At 35.7% G+C, this 26,196-nt stretch overlaps 1 protein-coding gene across 1 annotated transcript in view; it reads right to left on the reverse strand.

Annotated features, from left to right (window-relative positions):
* Positions 1 to 26,196, reverse strand: part of LOC117321882 — a 53,735-nt gene that overhangs the window by 25,967 nt on the left and 1,572 nt on the right. Inside the window, exon 2 of the mRNA XM_033876494.1 lies at positions 5,503 to 5,701. Coding sequence (XP_033732385.1) covers positions 5,503 to 5,701 — 199 coding nt within the window. The remainder of the gene's footprint in view (positions 1 to 5,502; positions 5,702 to 26,196) is intronic.

A 26,196-nucleotide genomic window follows, 5' to 3' on the forward strand; every position in this document is an offset into this window, starting at 1 on the left:
TTTCATTTCATAGTACCTTGTACAACTTATCCTTAATATAACGTGTTAACATTGACTCTCATTGCCACTGTTTCATGTATGAACTGTGATAACAGTCGATTTAAGGCGTCATATTATCATTATTATATCTACATTTTTGTAATTTTGAATTTTGAATCCCTACCCCAATAGGATGCTGCCATTCAAACCAGTGCTAAGTTTCGGAGAATAAGTTGTTTAAATCAATTTAGCCAAATTGACCCCTTTTGGCCCCACCCCTCAGCCCCCTGGCGTGTATATGCCTCTTACTCCCGTTTCTCACTTGTCTTACGAAATGGACACTTACATAATGCAGGTAATATGTTGTCATATTGGATAGAATACACTCCTATTACGTTGTAACATATCATAATAGTGGTATCTAAAAACAGAAATCGGATTATAATTAATTTACCATACCTCTAATTCTTATAGGAAGATTGTCCAAAAAGTTGCACTCTTTCTACAACAATGTTCTAGTCATCAACGAAATATGAACAACATAGAAATAAAGTAAGAAATAAAATCTACCTAAATCCACTAAAACAGCAGTTTAACTTCAGGTTAATTAAAATATAACTAAATTACCATAACTCGAGCTGACATATATTACAACAGTAAATGTACATATGTCTCGGATAACTACAAAAGTCTTCCGAACGGGTATTTATCGCCATTCCGCAACCTGTTTCCGATTAGTATACGTCCACTTATTGAGATAAAAATCAGTCTTTACTGACGCAGTCCGCTGTCACATGAAATAGGGTTTATGGCCATTCTCGTTTTATCTACAGTTAATTAACTTCAACTAAGTGCTGAATAATTTGGATACAGCAAAAAGTGCCATAAGGGACATTTTCAGCCCTTATATCAACTTGAATATCCCTCTACAATGGCGATATTGTAGTTGTATATAAGAAGTGTAAAGATGATGTAAGTAACTAAAACATTATAAATATATATCTTAATCACAAATCAAATAAGGTACATAGTCATGAGAGATACAGCGCCAGATTTTGATTCCCAAAATGCGAAGTAATTACGGCAAAGTAATTGTCGGAACTTCAATTTCAGATAAAGTATGGATACATTTCATAATACACAATCTTTTCTAACCTAACGTGTATCACCATCGAATAAAACATCAAAGTCGACGTGATATGACACATATCGGCAAAAATACAATAATTCAAGGGAAGCCGATGTGTCGCCTGCGCAGAAAGTTGGCTGATTGCAAGAGTTATAACAAGGAGACTATTTTTCTATTTTTAGTAACAGTGACATTCCGACATGGAAATCTATCCTAAGCAAGCACCTGTGGTAAGGAGAATCTACATGAACTTTGAGTTTGATCGGCCAAAGGGAACTCAAATTATCGCACGGAAGCCTCTGTGTGGACGCCGACGACATAGTGGTACCTATATGTCGCGTTTGCAGGAGACACAAAACATTAAACACATAAAAAGCCCACAGTCACCGAGAGGAAACTAGCAATTAAAACACACACTTAAACGTCAGAAATAGAAGCAATCCCTCGCAATGTTTAATCAATGTCCTACAATATCCATGTAAACACTAATATGTGAAATGGACAATAGCATTACTTGTTGTAATAACCTCTTTATGGAATAATATCGAACAAAGAACATCGAAATCAATCTTTGTTTGTTTTTTGTTTTTTTGTTTGTTTTTTGTCTAGGAACATCAGTACCTGAACTATAGTAAGCATTGATTTGAAACCCTTTTTCTCGCTTTATAAGTATGAACATTAACAACTAAGTTATTTATATCAAACACATAAACTATTTTAATTGACATGAACTTCATTGAAATTATATTTACACCAGAACGTCTGCCTTTAAAGCTTAATCAATATGGAACAACAATTCATTTCTTTTCACACACAATGACAGAACAAATAATAAGATTTTATTGTGTTTTTGTGCGGTGTTTTTTGTAGGCAGGATAACTTTCGTATGTGTATCGAGTCCATATCGAGTCCTTTCTGTCAATTGTACAACTGAAAATTGTCTTATACAGTATGCGTTAAATATATTTTTTTTTCTCAAACAAAGTCAGCCATCATTACTCATTTAGTTACTTATTCAAATAAATGACAGTTTCATGAAAAACTAACCCATATCTACCCAATGATACCAGAAAACATTGCCGAGTTTAAGGTAATTAAGGCTTCAATCTTTGTCAGTGCATGTTTTCCAGCTAATCTACAAGGTCACCACTTGCAATATGTTACCAATCAGACAGACAGTTGGATCTCGACATATTAAGGACTGGTGCGAATTTTCAATTAAAGAGTGCCCATATTGCCTGTATTACTCCTCGTGTGTATTAATTAGATACTGCTAGTGTTTCTGTGTTCTGGTGCGGCGTTCAAGTTTAATATAAGAACATTGAATTATTTAAGTAAGATATCTATCTTAATTTTATAAGACCTAGCACTTTAAGCCGTCATCGAATGGTATTCAATATCACTTGTGTGGCATATCTGATGCCAAAGGTTAGCGGGGATGTCACTTGTCAATACGATTCATCTCGTGAATTGTTTAGCGGCCGCGTTGAAGGTGAAATAATTCTTAGGAAAGGACGATTTGTATTTCTATTCTCTTCCTGATATGAGGAGTCTTGGGATCCCTTTAAACAACTGACCAATCAGATGACCCAAGCTCCCTAGAAAGGAGCCATAACTCCAACTTACGCTTATCAAATCAAGGCATGTGAAACAGGGGATATCTGTATCTATATATTAACTGAGTTGGTCTCGTTTATATGTTTATTCAGTTCTGTTGAACAGGAGGAAGCTGCATTAATAATGAACAAACAAACAAAATATATATATATATCGTTGAGTTTGTTTAAATTATACGTATCTAGGTTATTTAAAATCATCATAGTGGCAATCTTAAATAAAAATGTAAATACTATCATTTAAAACATGACACTGTAATACTAGTACAACACATTGATAAGCTAAGTGTTTGAGACTACAGGGAAGGTGAACACTACGATAGCAGAGATATCTAAAGAGGAGAGAGAGAGTAGTTATACATGTATGCGATACACACGGGCATAACAGGTTATAGCATAAGGTTAGAAGCTGTGAAATAATGTATCATTAAAACATCACTATACAAATTTATTGCATGTCAGGCAGGCAGCCATGACAACCGATAGATCAACTTTGACATGCATTTAGTAGGCACCGTACTTCAGTAAGGGAGATCTCAGAAGGAACGTATGAGAAAGCGAGTTTGACGTAACACATGCTGCATTGAGATGACATTAAGACGATTTGCAGCACATCCAGTTCAAAACATTGTGACATTTGATTACATAACCTCAAATTACGCGTGTCTTGGTCGACTTAATGACAAGGGTTGTGCATCATTTCACTCGCGCTTGTGTAGTCTCAGATCGCTCACGTGCTACCCCAACTCCCATTCTATAATACAAAATGTAGCTCCGGTATTTATGTTGAATTTGATTGGAGTAGAGGAAAAAGGTAACACGTCAAACTTGACATTTTGTGTGAAAACTTTTCAATTAGTTACCAGGCCTGTTATATAAGAGTACAAAGCTAAATGGGAAATCTAACACGAATTTTAGAATGTTTCCTGGGTTGTTTAAATGCTTCTCGAATGATATTAATTACATTATAGTCCATCTTTTGTAATAACAACAGGCCGACGTTATATTTTTGTATCAGGCCTTCTGTACACCATCCAGCACTAAAAGCTGAACATTATATTGTATATTTTCAAGAAAGGTCTATTTTCATACAAGGAGTATTTTCAAGTCTTCGTCGCTCGTAGGCATCTAGGCTTTTTTCAGGAAAGACTTATTTTTGAGGTAGGATTGTTTTCGCGTATTCAGGGTACAGTATGTTCCCTCATCCATTCACCCACTCCTTTACTTCTCTCAACCTTCACATGTCCCGCCCACACTTACCCTTTCCTCTATAATGTTCAACTTTATATGAACAACGTATCCTTACACTTCTTCCATACATTGTTTCTACATTTAAATATATAGAAGATATATCCAACAGTGTCTTCAGTAATACCAATTTTATATAAATATTAGCCACACGAGTGAAATATTTTTAGTAATTTAGTATTTTATAGCAAAATATACTGCGGCAGCTTAATGTCTCCCACAATTCATTGCGGTATCTTGTCAACACCTTCAGATGTCCCTATACTTTTTGGAATGTTGGTTCCCCCTTCTTGGCAATTAATCAATTTTTGAGAATAAAAGATATATATTAAGTTGACGATAAAATGACCTTATGACCTCTAGTATTCGTTCTACAAGTAATTTGGTTACTGATGAAATTCTAATTCAATACTAAGCGTACACGGGACTCAGACGTGTACAGGCATGGCGCCATCATTATTCCCCAGACGTGGGCTCTCCTATTTAATTTGGCCCCGTACTGTCATTGAAACAGACTGTGTAAGGTATGGTGGTAGGGAGGATTCCGTACGGAGCAAATTTACACAAAATGTCAAGGTGAACGTTAACACTATAGTCCGTCAAATTAGTGTTACAAGGTTTTATTCTAATATAGGCCTTCATGATGTCACTGGAATGCTATGGAATTGCACAGCCTCTACCCACATAGAAAACAACATCGGGACGGGCATTACACGACAAACACGTATATATCATAAACATATTTGAGCTTTCTCTGTGACTAGAAAACGTCCCATTTTTTTTGAAGAATTACTTTGTGAAACTGAATCGGATTAGATATCGTAAGTGTTTGGTGATTATTACTGGTGATTTAAGGACTTAAAATAGTATCCTAATTTTAGCAGTGTAACGAATGTTATACATGATTTCTACGGCTAATGCAAATTTTCATATATTTTTTTTCCAATACTCGAATACATGCAATTTGAAAGTTCCGTGTCTAAGAATTCAACAATTTGCTTAAAAGGAGGGTTTGAATCTCGTCGAAAATACTCAACTCCAATTCATCTTCTTCATCTGTGTGTAATTACCGTGATGATCAACATGAATGATCATCTTCTATGAGCATATCAAAAGGTCAAGGGCGTAACGTAACGTTAGCATTTATCTTACTGAATCACAAATTCATATTCGATTAAAATAACAAAACAAAGTATTTTATACATCACGAAGCAATTTAAGTGTCCATAGCCAAAATACTCTTTTTCTATAGCTGAAGTCGAAGTGTGGAGCCTATGTAAATTTCAGCAAAATATCTAGGCATTTGAGGGAAATTGTCATGGTAACTTGTGACATGCGCAATAAGAAAATGGTATTTTTCTATCGAACAATCTTACAAACATATTTTTCTAGATGTAAGCTGTGTTTTTTTCTGTAACAAGTTTGAAAATTCATTAAAAACAGTCATAAATGACCCTTCATGAATCTACTCCTTTCCAATTGCTTTTTACCTTTATAGCTTAATTAAATCCTGAGAAAAACGTAAATTACCTTTCCTGCTCTAAAAAAGTCCAAACCAAACGGATTTCTGTCATCTCCACCATCCAAATTTTTGTGTCCTACACCCTTCCATATTTCCTGTGGGTCACAGGGGCTAGGGACATTCCCTCCGTTTGGAATACGTTCCTGGAAATATGGGAAACCTAGGGATCCCTTGTGTACCAGGAAAATGACCAGAAGCACCAAATACCTACAAAATAGAACAAGGTAATGTGGTAATCATGCATTTCAGTTTCCATTCTACGTAATACAATATCAGAAATATCATATATAACAAGTTTTATCGATACGCCCTCGACATATCATCTCCTTAGATTTTACTCAAAGTCCATAAATAAAGTAAATGAAATACATGTTATGTAAGCGAAATAGAGAGAGCAAGACTTGAATCTTTAGCATCGTCATTCGGCTAGGCATTTCTTTTGTGCGGTGTTCTAATGTGCACTTTGTGACCTTATAAAAACGGACTAAGGGAAACTTTACCCAAAGACGTATGAAACTGTAGCTGGTATATTACCAGAAAGCTTCAATCATCGGGAGCAGTAAGTATCGTAATGTTAGGTTAACGGGTGAAGTTTTGGTATGGGGAAGTTTATCTTATATTTTGACGTGTGTGTACGCATTGTCTGTTTTTGTAACAATATCTCTGCTGCGTGGAACAAGCTGTACAAAGGGTCATTTGTGATGCATTCGCTATGTCGGTGTGTGTATCTCGATCTGTTTTTACAATATGTACCATCGGGGAAGTTTCCTCTATGATGACTTTTCCGGTTGATAATAAGCCTTTGAAAGATGCTTAGATTTGCTACATTCACTGTTCGAGAGGCTATAGTTGAATAAAAAATAATGGACAAAATTTGTCTTTTGGATTATTTAAAAGGGAGAAAAAAATATATGAATGAACATTTGCGAATCCAATTGGTCGCTAACATTATCGCGCCATAGGTAATTTCTCGATAAACGCTGGGTTTATCGGATTTTATGATACATATATAATATTGTTTATATATACAGTATAAATATATATCTCATGAAAATATTATAACTATTATAAATATATCATAAAATATTATCAATATGATATGATATAGTTTATATTATACAAATGTTAACATTAGTTTATCGTTGGCTTACTAGTAGTAGCCTGTTATCGTTCTAATTGATACAGACTTCTGTCATTAGAGATACAACTCCAATGTCCCACAATACACAGTGTATATGTAAAAATTACTAGACGAACATATTGCATAATTTTACTGTGTTCAAAGACCAACTTGGCGATTAAGTTTCAAAAGCAGTTTTTTCTGACTATTAAAGAGTGTTATTTAGTGCAAAACTATCATTAGTTTCCCATCAATGGACAGTTGCGTCCCTTCATGACCAACTAAACAGTGCAATATTGTTTGAGCTGGCTCCACTCCCAACTTCTACACGTTTGTAACATACCATCAAACTGTTCGGCTCTAGTCCTATCACTCTTTATTTATAAACACCAACTGCATAATTAAACTTGCACTTTTAGACTCAACGTTTATATCAAAGCAATTTGTTTCTATTTTTTATTTTTAATTAATCTGAAAATGTTTCTTTCTACTCATTAACTGACAAAGCATAAAAGTTATATAATAGTTACCGATTCTGTGATGTTGTCTGGTGGTTAATTAATTTATCTGTGCTAAAACATAATCAGAGCCTTCAAATAGTAGTAATTTGGTTATTGGAGTGAGAGGCTCCGAGGTAAACGTTATATCGTGTGGTTTGTTAAGAGGAAAACTTCAACTACACAGGACATATGTTACATTGCATGTTTGTGGTAAACATATTAATTTCATATTAATATTAAGCAAAATGCACCTAACAGAATATTCCCGGGAGACAGTAAGAGCATTGCGTTTCATTTCATATGATTAACGAACATGTATAATTGTTGTTAAGGACAACTTGATGAAACACCCGGTAGCTTTTAGTTTATTTTGCCTTTTGATTTATTGTGCCTTTTGGTGTATTTTGTCTTTTGATTATTTTGTCTTTTAATTTGTTTTGTCTTTTGGTGTATCTTGTCTTTTGATTTTTTTTTTTTTTTTTTTGTCTTTCGGTTTATTTGGTTTTTGTTTAACATTCTATTAACAGTCAGGGTCATTTAAGGCCGAACCAGGTTTTGGAGGTGGAGGAAAGCCGGAGTACCGGAGAAAAAACCCACCGTCCTACGGTCATTACCAGGCAACTGCCCGAAGTGGGTTTCCAACTCGCGACCCAGAGGTGGAGGGCTAGTGATAAAGTGTCGGGACACCTTAAACACTCGGCCACCGCAGCCCCTGGTATCACGACATCACCAATTCTACGCCTGGTATCACGACATCACCAATTCTACCCCTGGTATCACGACATCACCAATTCTACCCCTGGTATCACGACATCACCAATTCTACCCCTGGTATCACAACATCACCAATTCTACCCCTGGTATCACGACATAACCAATTCTACCCCTGGTATCACGACATCACCAATTCTACGTCTGATATCACGACATCACCAATTCTACGCCTGGTATCACATTATCACCAATTCTACGCCTGGTATCATTATATCACTAATTATCTGTTTTTTTCATACCTTGCATACGTGTTATGTATATTTCGGCAGTATCTTTGACTCGATTCCGAAACGTAAGTTCTGCCAAAAGCTATTGATAAGGGCGTGTACTGTTTCGATATACCCGTGATCCTCAGCAGGTGAATACGTCACAGCCCACCCCCTTTGTATGACCCTCGATAAGACAAGCACATTTTATCGTGGATAGCCAGCATCATGCTAGATACGGTATATATCTTAGTTTTAATTCAAGGTTAGGTAAGCAGACATGTTTGTATGATATATTACGACTCTATACTTATGAAAGTATTCATAACAGTGTATCTATATGCGAGGAATCATGTCCGTGGTATCGTAGTTATAACAACCGATTTATCTCTTCTCCCAATGTCTTTTCTCCGGATATCAATAACATTTCATTTAGTCCCATAGATATTAGAAAATCTGCAAAAAGAACCAAAATATGACCAATCCTAAATAAAATAATAGTTTTAGACTTACTGTAAATCACTAACATTTTGCGAATATTTCATTTCGCGAACATACCTCGTCAGATATATTCGCGAATAAATAATTTCTCGAGCGCTGATCTTTCGCGAATGATGAGCTATTAGTCATGGGCACCATATTCAGCCCCCATTCAAAGGTGTTATTTGCGTACAAATAAACGCAAAGGAGTGAAATTCGCGATTGACTCTCATATACGTAATATCAGTGATTTACCCTAGTCTCGCCGTAGAACAATACATTGTATCATACAAAATGTATTTCACAGCAGAAAACATCACAATAGAAATATAGAAAATATATAATACGGATTGTTCTCTTATACCTTTTCATCACTCCACAATTGTTTTTTTTATAAAACACATTGCCTACGACGAGTGTTATTATGTTCGCATGTCATTTGGATATTTTCGCGAAGATTTAATAATCACGAAATAAGCGAAAATTTCAACGCCGCGAAAATTTCCACTTTTACAATACATGTAAATATAATCATACCATTACCTCCGTCGTATGTTTCTTTTGCTATTTATAAAGAATGCTTTATCAGAAGTAGCATAAATTCAGACGACAAAACAGGATTACAAAATGTAGAATTCGATTTTTTTTTCAACAAAGATAGACATTTCATTCTTAACATGAAGAAACATTTTGCGTAAAGTCGAAACGAAGACCGATAATTGTCACCGAGGTTCGAGTAAAAAAACATGTAAGTAAGTGAAAGCCGCTGTATTTGTGATAGAGTGAAGTGTAGGCAATCAATCACTTTGAGAAGTGTGTGATAGGACACCAGACAGGAATTACATAACACAAACTTTAGTCACGTCTAGACAGGCAATTCAATCCTCGAGTGGCATCGCTTGAGTAAGCTATATAAAAGAATTTATCATTTGATCGAATTCAATAATCAACCTCTACGTGTGACATTTTTACTATAGGCGTTTGGCATCAAAAATAAATACTGTAAGTATACCCATTTTTGCGTACTTAATTTTAGCGCACAAATAAATCTCGATATCAACCGATGATGGTGAAAACTGTAATGGTGAATTGCTGGATTTACATCACGTGCTATGGAAATAATACATACAGAAACTATAATTAGTACACTTATATTTAGAGCAATAATTCCCCTGTATATACAGTATCCCGAAAATAAGAGTATCGCTAAAATGTATCCTAATTCAGATTTCAGTTAATGAGATACCAGGCGTAGGATTGGTGATGTCGTGATACCAGACGTAGAATTGGTGATAATGCAATACCAGGCGTAGAATTGTTGATAATGTGATACCATTTGAAAAGATGCTGTGTAATCTTATTACATTGTGTCAGTTTAGATCCATATATTTCAAATCTGTTTAAACATTCATTATAACTGAGGAAGGCAAACCTGCACTTGGTTGACTAAGTATTTTGTGTATATTTTATTGTTTTTTCCATTTTGTTCCTAGTTATCCATCAAAATACTATTACAATTACAAAGTGATAATAAAGTTGAAATTGAACTGAATTGAAATCACATCTTTCCTAGAAATATATTACAAGTATTGAAAGTATTGTATACACGAATAGGTTTATTTCTAGTGGACGTTTCAACACGAAAACAGACAATTATTGCGAATATTGTTTTACATTGTACCCGACTTTCCCAAAATAATCTTACTAAAATTACACAGATGGTACATTAAAAAGCATTCTATACAAGATATCATAAGATATATTATTAAACACAAATGAAATGTTGTCTAAAATACTAGATCTACCAACCTATACATTTAAAGAAACGAGCGGTCAATCAACAAGCGTAAGGACTACATTTTGACAAGTCAAGATATAAGGCTATAATTAATCAGTAATACGTTATCATGTAATCAAATTATTCCTGGACCGACAACGTTAAAAAAAGAGCTTAATGAAGAATTAATAAAAAAAAAGAGAACACATTAAATTGTAAAATCCAATTATCGATTTAAGAATCCAAGATTGTTAATAGTGAAATGTCACGTCACTATAAGACGAAATTCATTCTGTGACAAAGTGCAAACAAGTGATATATTGCAATGTAATATATTTAAGGCAGTTAAATAATTTCATTATACCACGACGAACCAATTTATCAATAGTAATATTTCGCAAAATTTTATTTTAATTTCGTCTGTTTTGTCACTTGCGTTTAATCGAAGCGGTTTCTATTTTGGCACATTTTAAACTGACTGGAAGCGCGATTTTACCAGGGAGTACACTGTGACCCCTGATTAATTCAGCATTTTGTGTCACCATTACTTAGGCACATGTTTAAGTAATTAATATCAAAGATGGATATATAAACAAATCATAACTTCTTGTTTGATGAAACTATGTAACTATTGTGGTAAGATTTCATGAAAATGGCCAATAGAAATTGTCGTTACAACATGAAATATGAAATTGGCCAATAGAAATTGTCGTTACAACATGTACATATAACAAGGACAAAGACCTTATGGACAGGAATGTATGGCTGATGATATTTCTTTGTTAGATATTGAGATGATGCAGAACCACGACTTAAACAGCTGGAACATTTCATATGAATCACGCCTGGAAAATGATATCTACAGCGTTCTGTTACCGCAGATTCTCCTTAATTCCCAATGGCTACGTTTACGGAAACACCACAAGATATATCAACTTTGATTACAATTATATTGCGAGTTCTCAAGAGATATATAATAAAACAATTTTATACGATAAAAAGTGTCATGTGATTATTGTCTTAAGAACTAGTGTGATATCGTAAAGGGAGGGAGGTACATCGGTAGTTTACAGACAGTGATAGACGGAAGTGCTGACGGTACAGGCGCGTTCGATTCGTTGTACATAGTATCTCCTGCTCCATAAAGATACCACGATAGCGGGTTTCAGAATTTCAGAGAACTTATCAGATAAGCTGACACGAAAAATCAATAAAAGACAACAATGGTGGGCTCAGACGTGTTAACTTACGAAAGGAGGGCGAAAATTAGTAAATAAAAAACCCTTTGTTGAAAGAATTTTCTATAACTGGATAACCTAACAGGAAAAGTAAATGAAATCTAAATCTGAAACAATGGTGTAACTGTTGTAGCCTACGTCAGGTCAAATAGCAGGTTTAATATTTGGGCGTAATCTGCGTGTAGCAGTTCATACACTTTAGTCAATGTAAATGCAAACGGCCTTTATTTTATATAAAAAAAAAAACTGCAAAACTAGTTACACCGATTTAGGATATATTTGGGTAGTTCAGATGGTTTTATAAAACTTTATTTACAGAACGTTATTGCTACATCGCTTCAGAGACATATATACATCTGTATATATGTCTCTGATCGCTTTCCTTCTGAATAAGGGTAAATTAATTAGAAAATATTCATTTTTAATTTCTTTTATTGTATTGTAATGTTCAGAGTCCTGTATTTCGTTATTTTCGAAGCTAATATCACAAAAACAGACGTGTTGAATATAACTTTCAGAGAAAATTTCCGGGCAAAAGTTTATATCCTGTTTGCCTCAAACTCGAAACAATTTGAAAAATTGCAAACCCTTGGTGTATAATGAAACTACTTTATCACCCATAGGAATGTCAAAGTGATATTTTCAGTGCACTAAATCATTTCAGTGATTTTATTGGTATTTAAACCCTAATTTTATTACATGAACTTATGATTTGATAACTCCCTCCTAGTTTAATTAAAACTTACCAAGATATTAATTGGGGAACTCTTTGAGGTTAGAATATGGCTATAAAGTTTGATCTTGGAATACCTGTGGAGTATGCTATAATGCAGTCGATAGTAACTCGAAGCCAAGTATTTTTACAGCCAAATAAATACAGAGGATTGTGTGTGCCGAATCATAAATATCATAAAACTTAGTAGCGATCCCCCTACATTTCTAACAATGTTGGTCGGTGCTGCACACGCTGTCATTTAGGACATAGTGTTGTATAAAGTAAAACACGGAGAAAGATTCTGGGAAAATGAAAGCCATACTTATCCAGTTTCTTGTTGAAGACATAATTCCATATCTATATCTGATAAAGTGATCCAAAACGTGTTCATTTTAACATCGCAGTATGTGATTTAACTGTGTTAGAGTTTCCTGCATTGATTTCACTCAGAAAAGCACTATCACTATATTTAACTAATTACCCGATAACATTATTTAGGATTTTTTCATTTCAAGGCTATACGTGATATATATCATACGCCCATGTATCCAGCAACACGATATGTTCCCTCCAAAAACAAGAATTTCTAGCCAGTAAGTAAATATATGCATACATGTTCTGGGTAATTGAAAAGTAACTCTCCTATGACAATATTATGATACAAATGTAGCACGGAAAAATAAAATTATATAGGTAGATATTAATGTATATATAACCAAAGCCAAAAACAACCAAAACTCTTTTGTTCATTGTAATGCAGTTAGTACAGGTTTAGGGAGAAATGTATATGTAAACAACTCCACAACCAGCCTATCAGCATCACCAGAGAATTTGGTCATGTGACTACAATGGCAATGGAATCAGTGTCATTTTGATGCTTCTCTTCCTACCTCACATCACATAAAGCCGTCGTAAGATGCAAACATATACCTTCCAACGTACATATGTATATCGATTTCTTATGCACCACAAGAAATAGCAAAGAATTAGAAAAATATGTATATTAATTATTATCAACACTGAGTTTACAGTCAAAATATATCATATTCACACATTTAAACCAGTTACAATATCATATTAAGGCGCTTCCGTTCATATCCCAAAAGTCCTTTCGTGAAAAAATGCAGTTCAATCCCAATTTACGCCAGAGACACATAGCTGGAATATTGACGTGGCGCCCCCTACACGGTATGTAGTACTGGCATTCTATCGGCGTGTCCTGGTATGCTGTCTCATAGCGATCTACTCGTGCTAAGTGGTTTGATTGCAGACATTGGACCTCGGTACCGGGTCTTATGACCTAACACCAATTACAAGCTGTGGGTACGTGCAAAGCACGTGTAAATCTACTCTGTGGTCTACCGCGCTGTAGTACCATTAACTGGAGAGAAAATTTTAAACACTTAAAAGCATGTTTAATATTCAAGTGTGGGTTTTGACTTCGTAATCACATATCATGTGGAATCTCGTATTTGTAATTGGTGGCGATCTCTTTTACGCAATCTCTTGGTGTGTTATGGCGCTGATCCACCGATATCACAGTACCAGGCCTTCTCACGTGTTATTGTGTTATCATTCTCTGTATATTCCTGATTTTGAAACCAGTTTTTTCATTCACATTGTTAATGGTCATCAATAACGATCTATCTAAAAGACACATCACATTACATTTATGGAACGCCATTATGCTTAAAATACGGAACGCAATGCATAACATTGTGTTTCTACGACCATCACATCCATACTTTATGAAGATGGTAGATTCTACTTTCAATAAGAAATTGATGTTGTAGCGCCGACCTGTTGGGATGGCAGAGACGTAGTCGATGTTCACACAAGAGTTTGTCTTTATATTGACTATATAAGACTTTAACTAAACAAAACAAGGCCTTATTAATTAATCTTTAAATTCGTCAGATTTTTTGACAAATTATGAACCTGGGTTTGTCCGTACATGACAATTCTATTATATGATACAGGCGCGGATCCAGGAATTTGAAAGGGGTGGGGATCCATTAATTTAGTGGTAATGCGAGCGCGAATTTTTTTTGGCGAGGGGTCTGGGGGCCAAAATATCGGAAAATGAAATTCATTTTATAATTCACTTCCTGTATAATATCGTTCATCCATTATATTTCTTTCTTCGGGTAGTGTCATCAAACTGAGGAACCATCGTTTATGTTTTATAGTTAAGTAGAGGCGAAATCAAAATTAAAAATAATCGTTCTGGTTTTATATGTAATAGAAGGTAAAGAAAAAAACTCTGCACTAAACGAAATTAAACATTTCAAGTCAGTTATATATTAGATTTATCTAGAAACAATGCTATCATTGAAAGGTTCACGCCTTCGACAACAATGCCTGATAAATATTTGAGCTATCGGGGCTAGCTTTAACGGACATAATGGACAAAATCTCTTATTTACTGCCTACGATTGGCATCGCGGCGACAATCTTGGGAGTCTCTGGTCCCATTGTGTCATGGCTGATTGTCTGTCTGTTTAGCTACATTTAACTCGACTTCTCCCCCGAGATGGCGGATTCGGTCAAAATGGCACGATTCCAGGTCCTACTGACGTTTTACACAATAACGGAAAAGCTTTGAAATCATCGTCTATTCAAAGTTACTCACATGATAGGGCCATAGGGGGTTACAGCCCAGACTTTTACCGAGAGTAGCCGATAGATTTAACTGTACAGGTATCGCCCACTAGTACTGTTGATGATAAATTGCTAGTTTCAAGGGGCAAAGGACTAAAGGACTAACAGTAGTGTCTGTTAAAGAATGCCGGTACATTTCTACCACAATGCCTATTGTTTTACACGCTCAGACCATTGTTAAAAGTTGCTCGTTGTTAGATGGTACTGTTGTATATCAATACAATTGCAGTGGCGTAGGAAGTCGTCAAAAAGTGGGGGGGGCAAAATTTTTTTTAACCTTAAATTTTACGCACTAAACAAATCGTATGCCATCTCCGCAAAATTAGCCAATAATTATCATTTCAACATCCCATGATAATTTTGATAATTTATGTAGTACAAAATAAGTTATTTACGCAAATCAGAATATATATATTAAATATAGCAGAACATGAATCACCAGGCCCGGCCAGGTTGTCGAAAGGGCGGGGGGGGGGGGGGGTTCAGTAATTTAGTAATAATGCGAGTGCCGTAGGCGCGAGGCGATTTTTTTTTTTGCGGGGTCCGAGGGGCCGCCCAGCGGGTCCAGGGCAGCGCCCTGATATGGGGTTCAAGGGGGTCTAAGCCCTCCGCGGAAAATGAATATAGCACATTTCCAATAATAAGGGATCAGGCGCGGATCCCGGAGTTTTCGAAAGGGGGGTCCAGTAATTAAGTGATCAAGCGAGCGCCGTAGGCGCGAGCCGATTTTTTTTCCTTTTTGCGAGAGGTCTGGGGGGCCGCCCAGCGGGTCCCAGGGTGGCGAAGCCCCCCTGTAGATTTTTTTTTTGTATTTCCTCGTACCTGTCGGTAATTAATATCACTCTATTCACGTTAAAACCGCGCATTCTTCTTCATGTTGTGTTTCTGTCTTTTTCTCATTATGAACTCAATTAACTTCACAAATTATCATCAACTTATTGAATCTATGTGATGAAGTTAAGCAAAATTGCGTATTAAGATATAAATATTGACTTACCAGGCTATTGCAGACGACCGACACACAGGTCTGAGGATTGATATACTAGTATAAAAGTCGGAATGTTCCGGATGTACAAGATAAAGTTTTTATCGTTGCCTTCAAGAAAACATTATCGGTTCGGAAATATACAGATATTTATCGAAATGAATATATAAATTCGCGTTTTATCCCTTTTTTTTAGATTTTGGATGTCAAAAAGTGGGGGGGGGCAAAAAGATATGTTTGCCCCCCCACTGAAAAAAGTGGGGGGGGGGCAATTGCCCCCCCTGCCCCCCCGCTTCCTACGCCACTGAATTGTAATACACGTCCTGGTGGTATCTTGGAAAGCAGAGATTTGATTGGCTGAGAAGATGAACCTTGTTGCATGTACATTTGTATTTAGTCTGAAATTGATATTAGTTGAATAAAAGTACTAATAATTCCAAGTATGGATCACGTATAAATTGTGTTCAATAATTTACAAAAGCCAGTTGAAATCCAACCGTGTAATTACCTGGACAAAATGTGTATATATCTTTTTTGGAGATTTGCACGAGAAAATAGCCAGATTTATTCAGGTACAGCATTAACGCCCATGCGCACTCGTCCATTATCTATCGTTATAGTCTTTATTTTCCTCCAAAATGAAGAGTACGCTAACATATACTATATACATTAAACAACGATTATAAATCAATAATACATTTGGTGCAAACCAATGACAATTGTGACGTAAGTACTTTGTGTGTGTACCAGTGTGCAAAAACAACTCCACGTGGAAAACATCAAACATTTACTTTTTGGGAACGTTTGGTTTTGTCCGCCTCTTACAAAACGGAAACAAATGCTTATTAGATTTCAACGATACTTCACACAATGTCGGTTGATGTGAGTAGTAGATGTGTATTCATTTGTTTTCACAGGTAAAAATAAGAATTTCCATCATGTCTGGAATTCGCAAATATGACCTGACTTCGACCAAATATGTAAATGCAGGATAAGACAATACAGACTCTGTAATAACTTCATTTGTAGTCACATGCCAAGATGACCGATGTGATTCGCCTTGGACGATGTTTACATATTGTTCCACATACATTTCATTTATATTTCATCACTAACATGGCTTTCAGCCACGGTAGCCATTATTTTGGTAGATGTTTTACTTACTTTTTTAAATTTCAATTAATAAAGAGCTTGGATCGATTTTGCGAACCATTGCAGTCTGGTCATATTAAGAGGAGGTTATATTTAAGCATGATGTTCATGGTAAACTCATTAATTCTTTGAAACGAATTTTAAAATGTTACTGTGTATTTACTACAAAATTGTCCTGTTTTGAAGATAACGTCGCCTCAGTTCTGCCGTCGATGAGAAGGGAGTTCGATCTTAATGATAATGCATTACCCGGTACAGAATCGATATAGTGTTTTGGTAAACGGTGATGTTTTTAAAGATCTTTGTATTGATTCACGAAATTGTGACCATCAATTTTCCGTGCAGGAAGATAAAATAAATTGATTCCATTGGTGTTTCCTGTTTCAATCTACATCTACATGCATCTGGCAATCATTAGCCGAGTTTCACTGTCGGAAATTAATCAAACTAACTCAGAATTATGTGAAATACCGGACGGTTGACAAATATCTTAATAGTTGTGTTGTGTCTAGATGATTAATAAAAACATATCTATGGACAAAATGTAGATATAATGTTAATATTATAATACTTTAACAGAAGCTAACAAAACGCTAACTTATCTGCAAACAGTGGTTCCATTCTCATTTAATTTCATGTGTGGCACTACAAACCAATTTGTCAAATTATCATCTTGATGTGGGGCATTTGGTCAACGTTAGATTCTTTTTATGTTGTTTTGTTGTTTGTTTTTGACCGCTGAGGAATTTATGCATTTCTGCATTGTAAAATAAACAAGCAAGCAATTAAATGCACAGATGATGCATTGTATTTCAATTAACGACAAATCGACCCCCATATATTTGACACACTATGTTTAAATCATTACATATGTTATACTTAAACTTCCGGTAGTCTCTTGAAGAGATATTAGGCAAAATAAGTATACATACCCAAAATAAGTATACATACCCAATATAAGTATACATACCCAATATAAGTATACATACCAAATATAAGTATACATACCCAATATAAGTATATGTACATACTCAATATAAGCACGAATGTTAAAGGCAGACACATCTATAAACAGTTGCAATGAGGATAATGGTTTCTGATCTCCAAAGCAGAGAAAAGCATTGAAAAACATCATGTTTTATATGAAAGCGCATGAACCCTGATGGTATTAGAAAAACATTATGTTTAATATGAAAGAGCATGGGCCCCTATGGCATTTAAAAGACATCACAATTTATGTGAAAGTGCATGAACCCCCATGGCATTAGAAAGCCAATATATTTTATGTGAAAATGCATGAGCCCCAATGGTATTAGAAAGGAATCATGTTTTATGCAAATGAGCACATTATGTCATTGGAAAGACATGACGTTTAGCATGAACCCGGCTGGCATTGGAAAGACATTATGTTTTGTGTGAAAGAACATGAACCTTCATGACAATGGAAAGATATCATGTTTAAACTGAAGGAGCAAGACGAACCCCATATGACAACGGAAAGGCATCATGCTTTATGTGAAAGATCCTGAAACCCTATGGCATTGTTACATCAGTAATCCATATATTGAAGTCTATATGATTACGACCACTACAAATGTGAAGACAAGGCGCCGTCGAGGGATGTTAAGTACATACGTGATGTATAATAAAAGTTCTAAAATAAGGATTACATCTTCAGAATCCAAGGCTTTGCGTGTATCATAGTGCATATGATACCAAGGACTCTGCCAAATAGCTGGGTTCTTCTCTGATAATATTTGTTAGACAATTGTAGCCAGGGAATAACTTGGCTTACATATCCATACAATGTGGGTAAGTGTTTTTAAAGATACGATATAGGTATCGACGTTTACATAGTTTATTGGTCCCAATACGAGTATCAATAACGAGACTAGTTACTATGGGAACTCGCATATGACAAAAAAACAATCAAGATGTCTTTCCAATAGGTGTATAAACAAAGATATATTTAAAAAAAAAAATGGTAACCTGATTTTTCAGAGGAATAATATCCAAGCTCGTTATCAATTTTCTCATCTCACTGGAATTCACACAGTGTATCCAAAGAAAGTTTAAACCATAGTGTAGGTTTCCATGCAAATGTGGGCAATGGAATTTTATAGCTTGGATTCACCTTCAGTCAAAGCGGTCGACATGAAATCTTCAACAGTGTCTTATTCCTAGAGCAACTATAGCGTGATGCATTTAATATTTAATAAAATGCGCCTCCAATCTGGGGAAGCAACCACACGGATTCTTTTATGTTAACGACAATTTTATCTCAACATTCTTGTGCACGCGCGAACCTAGTAATAGCAATTAATTTTGCACCGAGATGACAGGGATGTGGTCTATGATCTCCCGCTAGGGGCAGGCCTCCAGGGCACGTGATTCATCCTGATCGTACAGGCGCTTGTTGAGGCCATGATGAACTTTGAAGGACACTGGGAGGAGAATCTTTGAAATATTTTAACCTTTACAAAGCTCTTGTGTAAGAGATAAGAATGATGCAAGTCGAACATTAGCTCTTTGCTGTCGTATCCACGCCCGGAGCCGGGGTATTACGTAATAGGAGACGATCTCCATCACAAGTGTTTACTACATAATACGGGGCTATCAAAGGTAACTTAATTCAATTCATATTAAAATAGTGGTATAAGCCCATGTGCATATTAATATATCACTTACAGAGCAGCATTTACGGGATGAATTCAATAAAAGACAAGTGTTTTAAAAACCTAGCCAATGTTTTACTTCTAGTTTTTACGTACCGGCATATACGAATTATAGACAAATGCCAAAGCGTTCAGGAACAAGGACAGAATCAGATATGAAAACTGGAAATGCAATAGATGAGAATAGCAATTCACTTTCAATTCGATGACGACGATATGCAAAGATAAAACAAACACGCTAGGGTAGTTTTTCATGCTATGGTCCAAAGAACAAGTAAGTATGAATAAGTATAAATCATTATTTCACTTTTACATGTGCATGTGTAACAAAAGAACCATAATAAGGAAATTATTATAAAAGATATATGATTTGACATGCGTATAGCTTTCAATATTGAATCCTGGAGACGTGTGGTCTGTGTGACGTCAATACAACAAAAGGTGAACGCCCTGCGAAGATGAATTTATAACGAACGTGGTTTTGTAGTTACAGTTCAGATTGATTGCGATGATATGCTCTTGAATTCTCCTCTAGAGAACATTTGCTTGTGTTATACCAGAGGCTGTGAGTCCTGGTGGCAATAGGTACAGTACTATTCGATCAAGCGCGTACGTGCGGGGTAGCAGGACGTACGGGTCGTCTGCAGAACTCTTACGACATATTGAGCGATTGTAATAATTCCCTTTAGGCTGATAGCATTGAACCCGTGTTGTACACTGCAGGATACGATTGATAGACAAAGCTCACGCAATACATGCGGGAAAACTACAACGGTTAATACAGAAACATCCTGATGAAATACACTATCTTCTCTTTGATTTATCGCTTAAATAGCCAAACGACATCTACATTACCACAGCCGTTTTGAATATCACCAAGGTGTTTTTTTCAATCTTCTGTAGATTCCGAACAGTAGTGTTTGTAACCAGTAGAAACGGTGGTCTGTAATCTGTGTCACAGTCGGAATGGTACGGTTTTGTCCATTTTCTAGGCCAGTTTATTGTTCTCAAAAAATCAATTCTTTAAAACAGTACCCTTCAGCTCTGGTGTAAACACAAAGCATTTTGCTGGTAAATCAACTATTTTCGCGATGAAAGTTTCTGTATTCGGACTACATTGTTTGTATATCTGTAAATTTCATGTAGTAATATTAGTGTCTTTGTTTTATTGTGTAACTCATGATAAAAAGGTCTCTGTGATAGTTCCTTGTACGATAGTTGAATTATTATTAACGTTCCATCAATACCACTAGCGGATCCATGGGATTCGCTATAATCATTTTATTTTCCGAAATGTTCGCCCCCAGACCCCTCGCCAAAAAAAATTCGGCTCGCGCCTATGGCGCTCCCATTACCACTAAATTACTGGACACTGGACCCCCCATATTGAAATATCATGTTGCACGCACATTCCAATGACACATTTCCTCGTTTATTTATAGACGTCGTAATTGGTTAGTTACGGAGTCGTGGAGACATGCAAAGACAACCTATAATATCCTTAAGTAAGTAATGTAAGAAAATGCTTTGTACTAAGTATGTTTACTACGGATCAGGAAATTTGATTGTTTCTTTAATAACAATTTTTACATTGAAAGGTTCTAGATTTTAACTATATGGATGGCAGATGGACTAGCTGCCCTTGATTCTCCTCATCAACATGCAATGTCATGGTGACGTTAGTGAATATGATTTTAAAGTTAATGTAGTCAGTAAGAGAAATTGCTTTACAAGTACCATTGTTTGTTTGTCACGGGCCCTTTAGGTTGTAAGGGGGTCCAGGAATTCTTGTCCATATACAGTCAAAATTTTACAAGAGGGAGAAAAGAAGGCTGCATCTGGTAACAGCGTATACAAAACTTTTCTTTCCTAATAGAATAAATGGAGGCCGACCTACCGTGATTACAGTGAGACAAAAGAAGGAAAACAAGACAAAAATATTTTAAAATGAAGAAAACAATATATATTTCGTGCAACTTTGGTGACGGCGGTGGGACTAACCCAACAAATATCGGTGGTAGCGTTGAGCTATCAAAGGCCGATGCTGTTTGTGAGATTAAGTTGTGTTTAGGTGTATATGTTAAAAAGGAAATACGATAGCTGACAATTATGATTTATTGGTATGGAAATAGCACATCTCCGTACTCCTGTAGATGGAGTTACAGGGGTACTAACCTACGTCGCCACTCTTTATTATTTTCATTTGCGAGGCGGCCATTTATACTTCCTCCCCTGTAATATGGCCATATTAGTAACTTTTAGCAGTAACTGATTATAGCATTAGAATATGAATAGATAACACCGAATAACATCGGATGACGTATATTACATCAGACAACGGAGTTTACATCGGATAACGAGATAACACCGGATAACGAGATAACACCGGATAACGAGATAACACCGGAAAACGAAGATTACGCCGGGTAACGTAGATTACGCCGGGTAACGTAGATTACGCCGGGTAACGTAGATTACGAATATATTTGACAACACAGAAATCCTGTGTGTTTCCCAATAGCACCTACATAGCACGCAAACCTCAGATAATACAAATGGTACCATGATTAATGTTTTAAATACAATAGTAATGATCACAAACCGTGAACACCGCAGTATCACTCGTAGATCACAATATGCCTATCAACTTTAGACCCTGTCACGGAAAGGTCCTGATCCAATTATTCAGCGATGCATACTAAAACAAGAAATTATTGTTAATTTTAACGCTCTGTCCCGTAGTATCGGTACACATCGTATACCGTATTGATTATATTAGAAATTACACGGTTCACAAATGACACGAAAACGTCCTTCATCTGGTGGAGCTGAATGTATTGTGGTAAATACGTGGTATCGGCGTTGGGCCGTCATACCGGGATCAAATCGATCCCTGTTCTTCCTTTGTAAATAATAGATTTTGACATTTATCTTTCGGTAAATAAAGTAGCTACTGCGACCTTTTTACGGCAAAGGACAAGGGCGTGTTCCGAATAGCTTTTGTCTCCATAACAAATACGTCTTAACCTACCAATTACTTTCAGATCTAAGTAGCATGTTTCAGTTGAGAGGAACTAGGCCATTAGAAACCATTAGACCGTGTCTGATTGATTGGACATCGAAGAATAACCAAGAATAAAATTTAACTAGAACTTTTGTCCACATCACAGGGACATGGAACTCGTCCACAACCCACGGTCCGAATACGTGTATGAGTGCATTATTGTATCAAGGGCAGTAAGTCTTCTGTATGTTACGGGTTATGAATCCCACTTTATTATCGATCAACGTAAATGCTTAATATTTCAAATGATAGTGCTGTGTCAATACCGATAAATATAATCTTATCTTAGGTATTTTAGATATTTGTTCCTTGTGACAAAACCTTTCCATTGGTACTACATTTGCGGACCTCGTGATATTGAGCGTGACCTTTGACCTACTTTGAAAAACCTGTTACCGTGACGACAATATGTTAACCGAATGAATACGTGTTTTCCTTGCTTGTGATAGGGCTCTTCCGTTTGCAGACCTGCTGGCCTTGACTGTGATATTTGACCTACTTAAAACAATACAAAGGAGGTGGTGCATGGCGGCCCACGGCCGAATATTATTTTATGCATGATATTATGATAGACTTTTACCAAATACATGTCATTTTAGACACTAAAACGAAAATTGGCAAATGCTGTATACGCAGCGCCACCTAACATGATTTCTGTAAACAATGTGTACCCTCCCTTTTAAATTCAGTATATTTCTCGTACAAAAGTACTTGATAAATTTCATATTGCATTGATAGTCTCATGTGATGTTATATTTTATAAAAACATGTGTGTTTAGTATGAATTTGCATAATAGAAAGTGTAATTACAGCTTTTTTAACAAAATTATCAGTTAAAAAATTACCTTCTTGAAATTTTCTTTTATTTGTTAAGTAGATAAAATGTAATAATCGTTGGAGTACTATCAAATTTTGCTTTTAAAAAATATGTTTGCATATTAATCTTGATACACAACCAAAAAAAATCATCAAAAATTACTGGATAACAAAAGATTTTTGCTTACAAAGAAAGGTCATGAAGTAAATTGTAATAAAAACCCAAGGGTTAAAAAGGAGACCCTGTCTAACACAAGCAGTAAAGTCTGGTTTCATTGTTATTTTTGTTGGATTTTTAGCATTTGCCTCTATTTTTCAGTACTTTCGGTACTTTGATATGTTGTCCAAAATTGGGGGTGTATGCATTTAACATAATAAAATCTTGGCATATCCAGTAATTCACCAAATAAATTTGTTTCATTAAATGTTTATGAATATCCATAGATTATTTCTAACCGGAAATTTTGATAGTACTCCATTAATAACTTTGTGGTATTAGACTTTAAATGAAAAGTTAAAAACAATGATTTTCACAAAGAAGACATCAAATTAGGCTGAAATTTAATTTTAGTGTCACGGAGCGTGATGATTCATATACAAAATTAAACCTTAAACAAATGGGGTGGATTTGTTTCACAAATAGGAAATAAAAATGTGTTCTATAATAATTAGTGGTCAAAACATTAGCTTCTTATGCAGTTAGATGGGGAAATAATGAAATCACCCAAAAAAGAATATATACATTGAGGAATGGAAATTAATTCCTCCCACATAATCGGGGATATAATGCTTTTGACAAAAATATGTTTCCGGGAAAAAAATCGCCGTGGGCCGATTTAGCCCTCCTATGCACCACCTCCTTTCGACTCAATCGGCGAGCTATGAGTTTCGACAACTCTTGGTGTTGTTTAACGTCCTATCGATATATATAGCTATGGTCATTTTAGTGTTTGTCTCCATGTGATAGTATATGACTTTATAGTGCTATCTCACTGAAGCATACTGCGTGAGACACCTAGCAAAACACACCACCTAAGAGATTGACATCTCATGTGGGTTATGGCGCTATTGTGACAATCGACATTCATTTTACTAATCACATTATGCCATGGAGTTGTTTGTGTTTTGGTTGTGAACTGGTCGCTAAACTAATGATTGCAATCATGATAATTTTCACTATTACATTTCTGCAAATACGTTTGGGAATAGCATGGTATAAAAGTGATTTTTCACATAAAAGTCGAGATACCAAAGATTTCTGAATACTTCAATCCTGTTATACCTCACTGCACTTTTGAAGGTTTAGCATGCGTATGAATTGATCATCATTCTTAAGCCTATACGAGAATTGCTTCGGCTGCTGACTTTGGGACCACGTGATCTACTAAGGTAAACTATAGTCTTGATCGCAATCCTTGTAAGTTCCTAAAAGACATAGTCATTTGTGTCTTCTTTGCCAACATGAGTACTCTACTTAACCAATCAGACATTAACTTAAAAGGATAAGGCAATTTAGCGTTAGAACGTGATGTGCTTATAATGCATATCGTACTACTATTTGTAAAACCGTACGATCTTGCAGTGTTACTAATCACACGAAATACCCACAGGCACGGAAGTGGCATAAATAAATTATGTTGTTAAGTAAACGTCTAGGAGGTCTACATCTAATTATTTTATTTCGCGTGAGGTAATTTACCTAACACTTAGGTATAATTGTGTCCCTAAAACATATCAATGGAAAGATAGAATGTCGGTACAATTTTGTTTCTCCTTGGAGTTACGTTCTCTCAGTATCCGTCACCCGGAACGCCCCCTGCGTGTGTGCTTTATGTGTTTTTGCGTGGGTCATATCCGAGACAGTCCGAGTGCAAATTTATCGATACGATTTAAAGAGACAAAAGACAAAACCGATTACGGTCGTCATGGCAACAAAAAAAAGTTGGGTTTTCCCAATACTGAATATAGGCATATTAGCACATTTGTTTCTTGCATAAATTCATTATGGGAAGAAGAAATATCCTCATTAATATTATTTCTTTTACCAGTTTAACAGAAAAAATAGCACTTTCTCTCCTTCCTGAGCTCCCATTTGTTAAAATTGGATCACTTTATCCAAATTCTGAAGTCGTCTTGTGGAAAACAAGATCCCCGTTGTAGATGTTTGATACAATGTGTTATTTGATACAATGTGTTATTTGATACAATGTGTTATTTGATATAATCTGTCAATATTACGATACATTGGACATACAGTACCTAGTCAATCATGTATCAATGTGCTGACTTTTGAATTATAAATTTAGGTCGAAATAATCTTTAAATGTTTTATTTTAGCTTACTTTATACGGAAATGATACCGGAAATGATATCGGAAATGATACCGGAAATGACCTACGCTGTACCCCGCTATAAGCTGGGAAGGAGTACAATATGATACCTGAATTCACTTCCTGCTATCTTCAAACATGCCCATAACTACAATACTATAACTTATCAGAAAATCTTGACAGATTTATCATTGATATCAGTGTAAGGT

Source organism: Pecten maximus, chromosome 2, assembly GCF_902652985.1.
Source record: "Pecten maximus chromosome 2, xPecMax1.1, whole genome shotgun sequence".
NCBI lineage: Eukaryota > Metazoa > Mollusca > Bivalvia > Pectinida > Pectinidae > Pecten > Pecten maximus.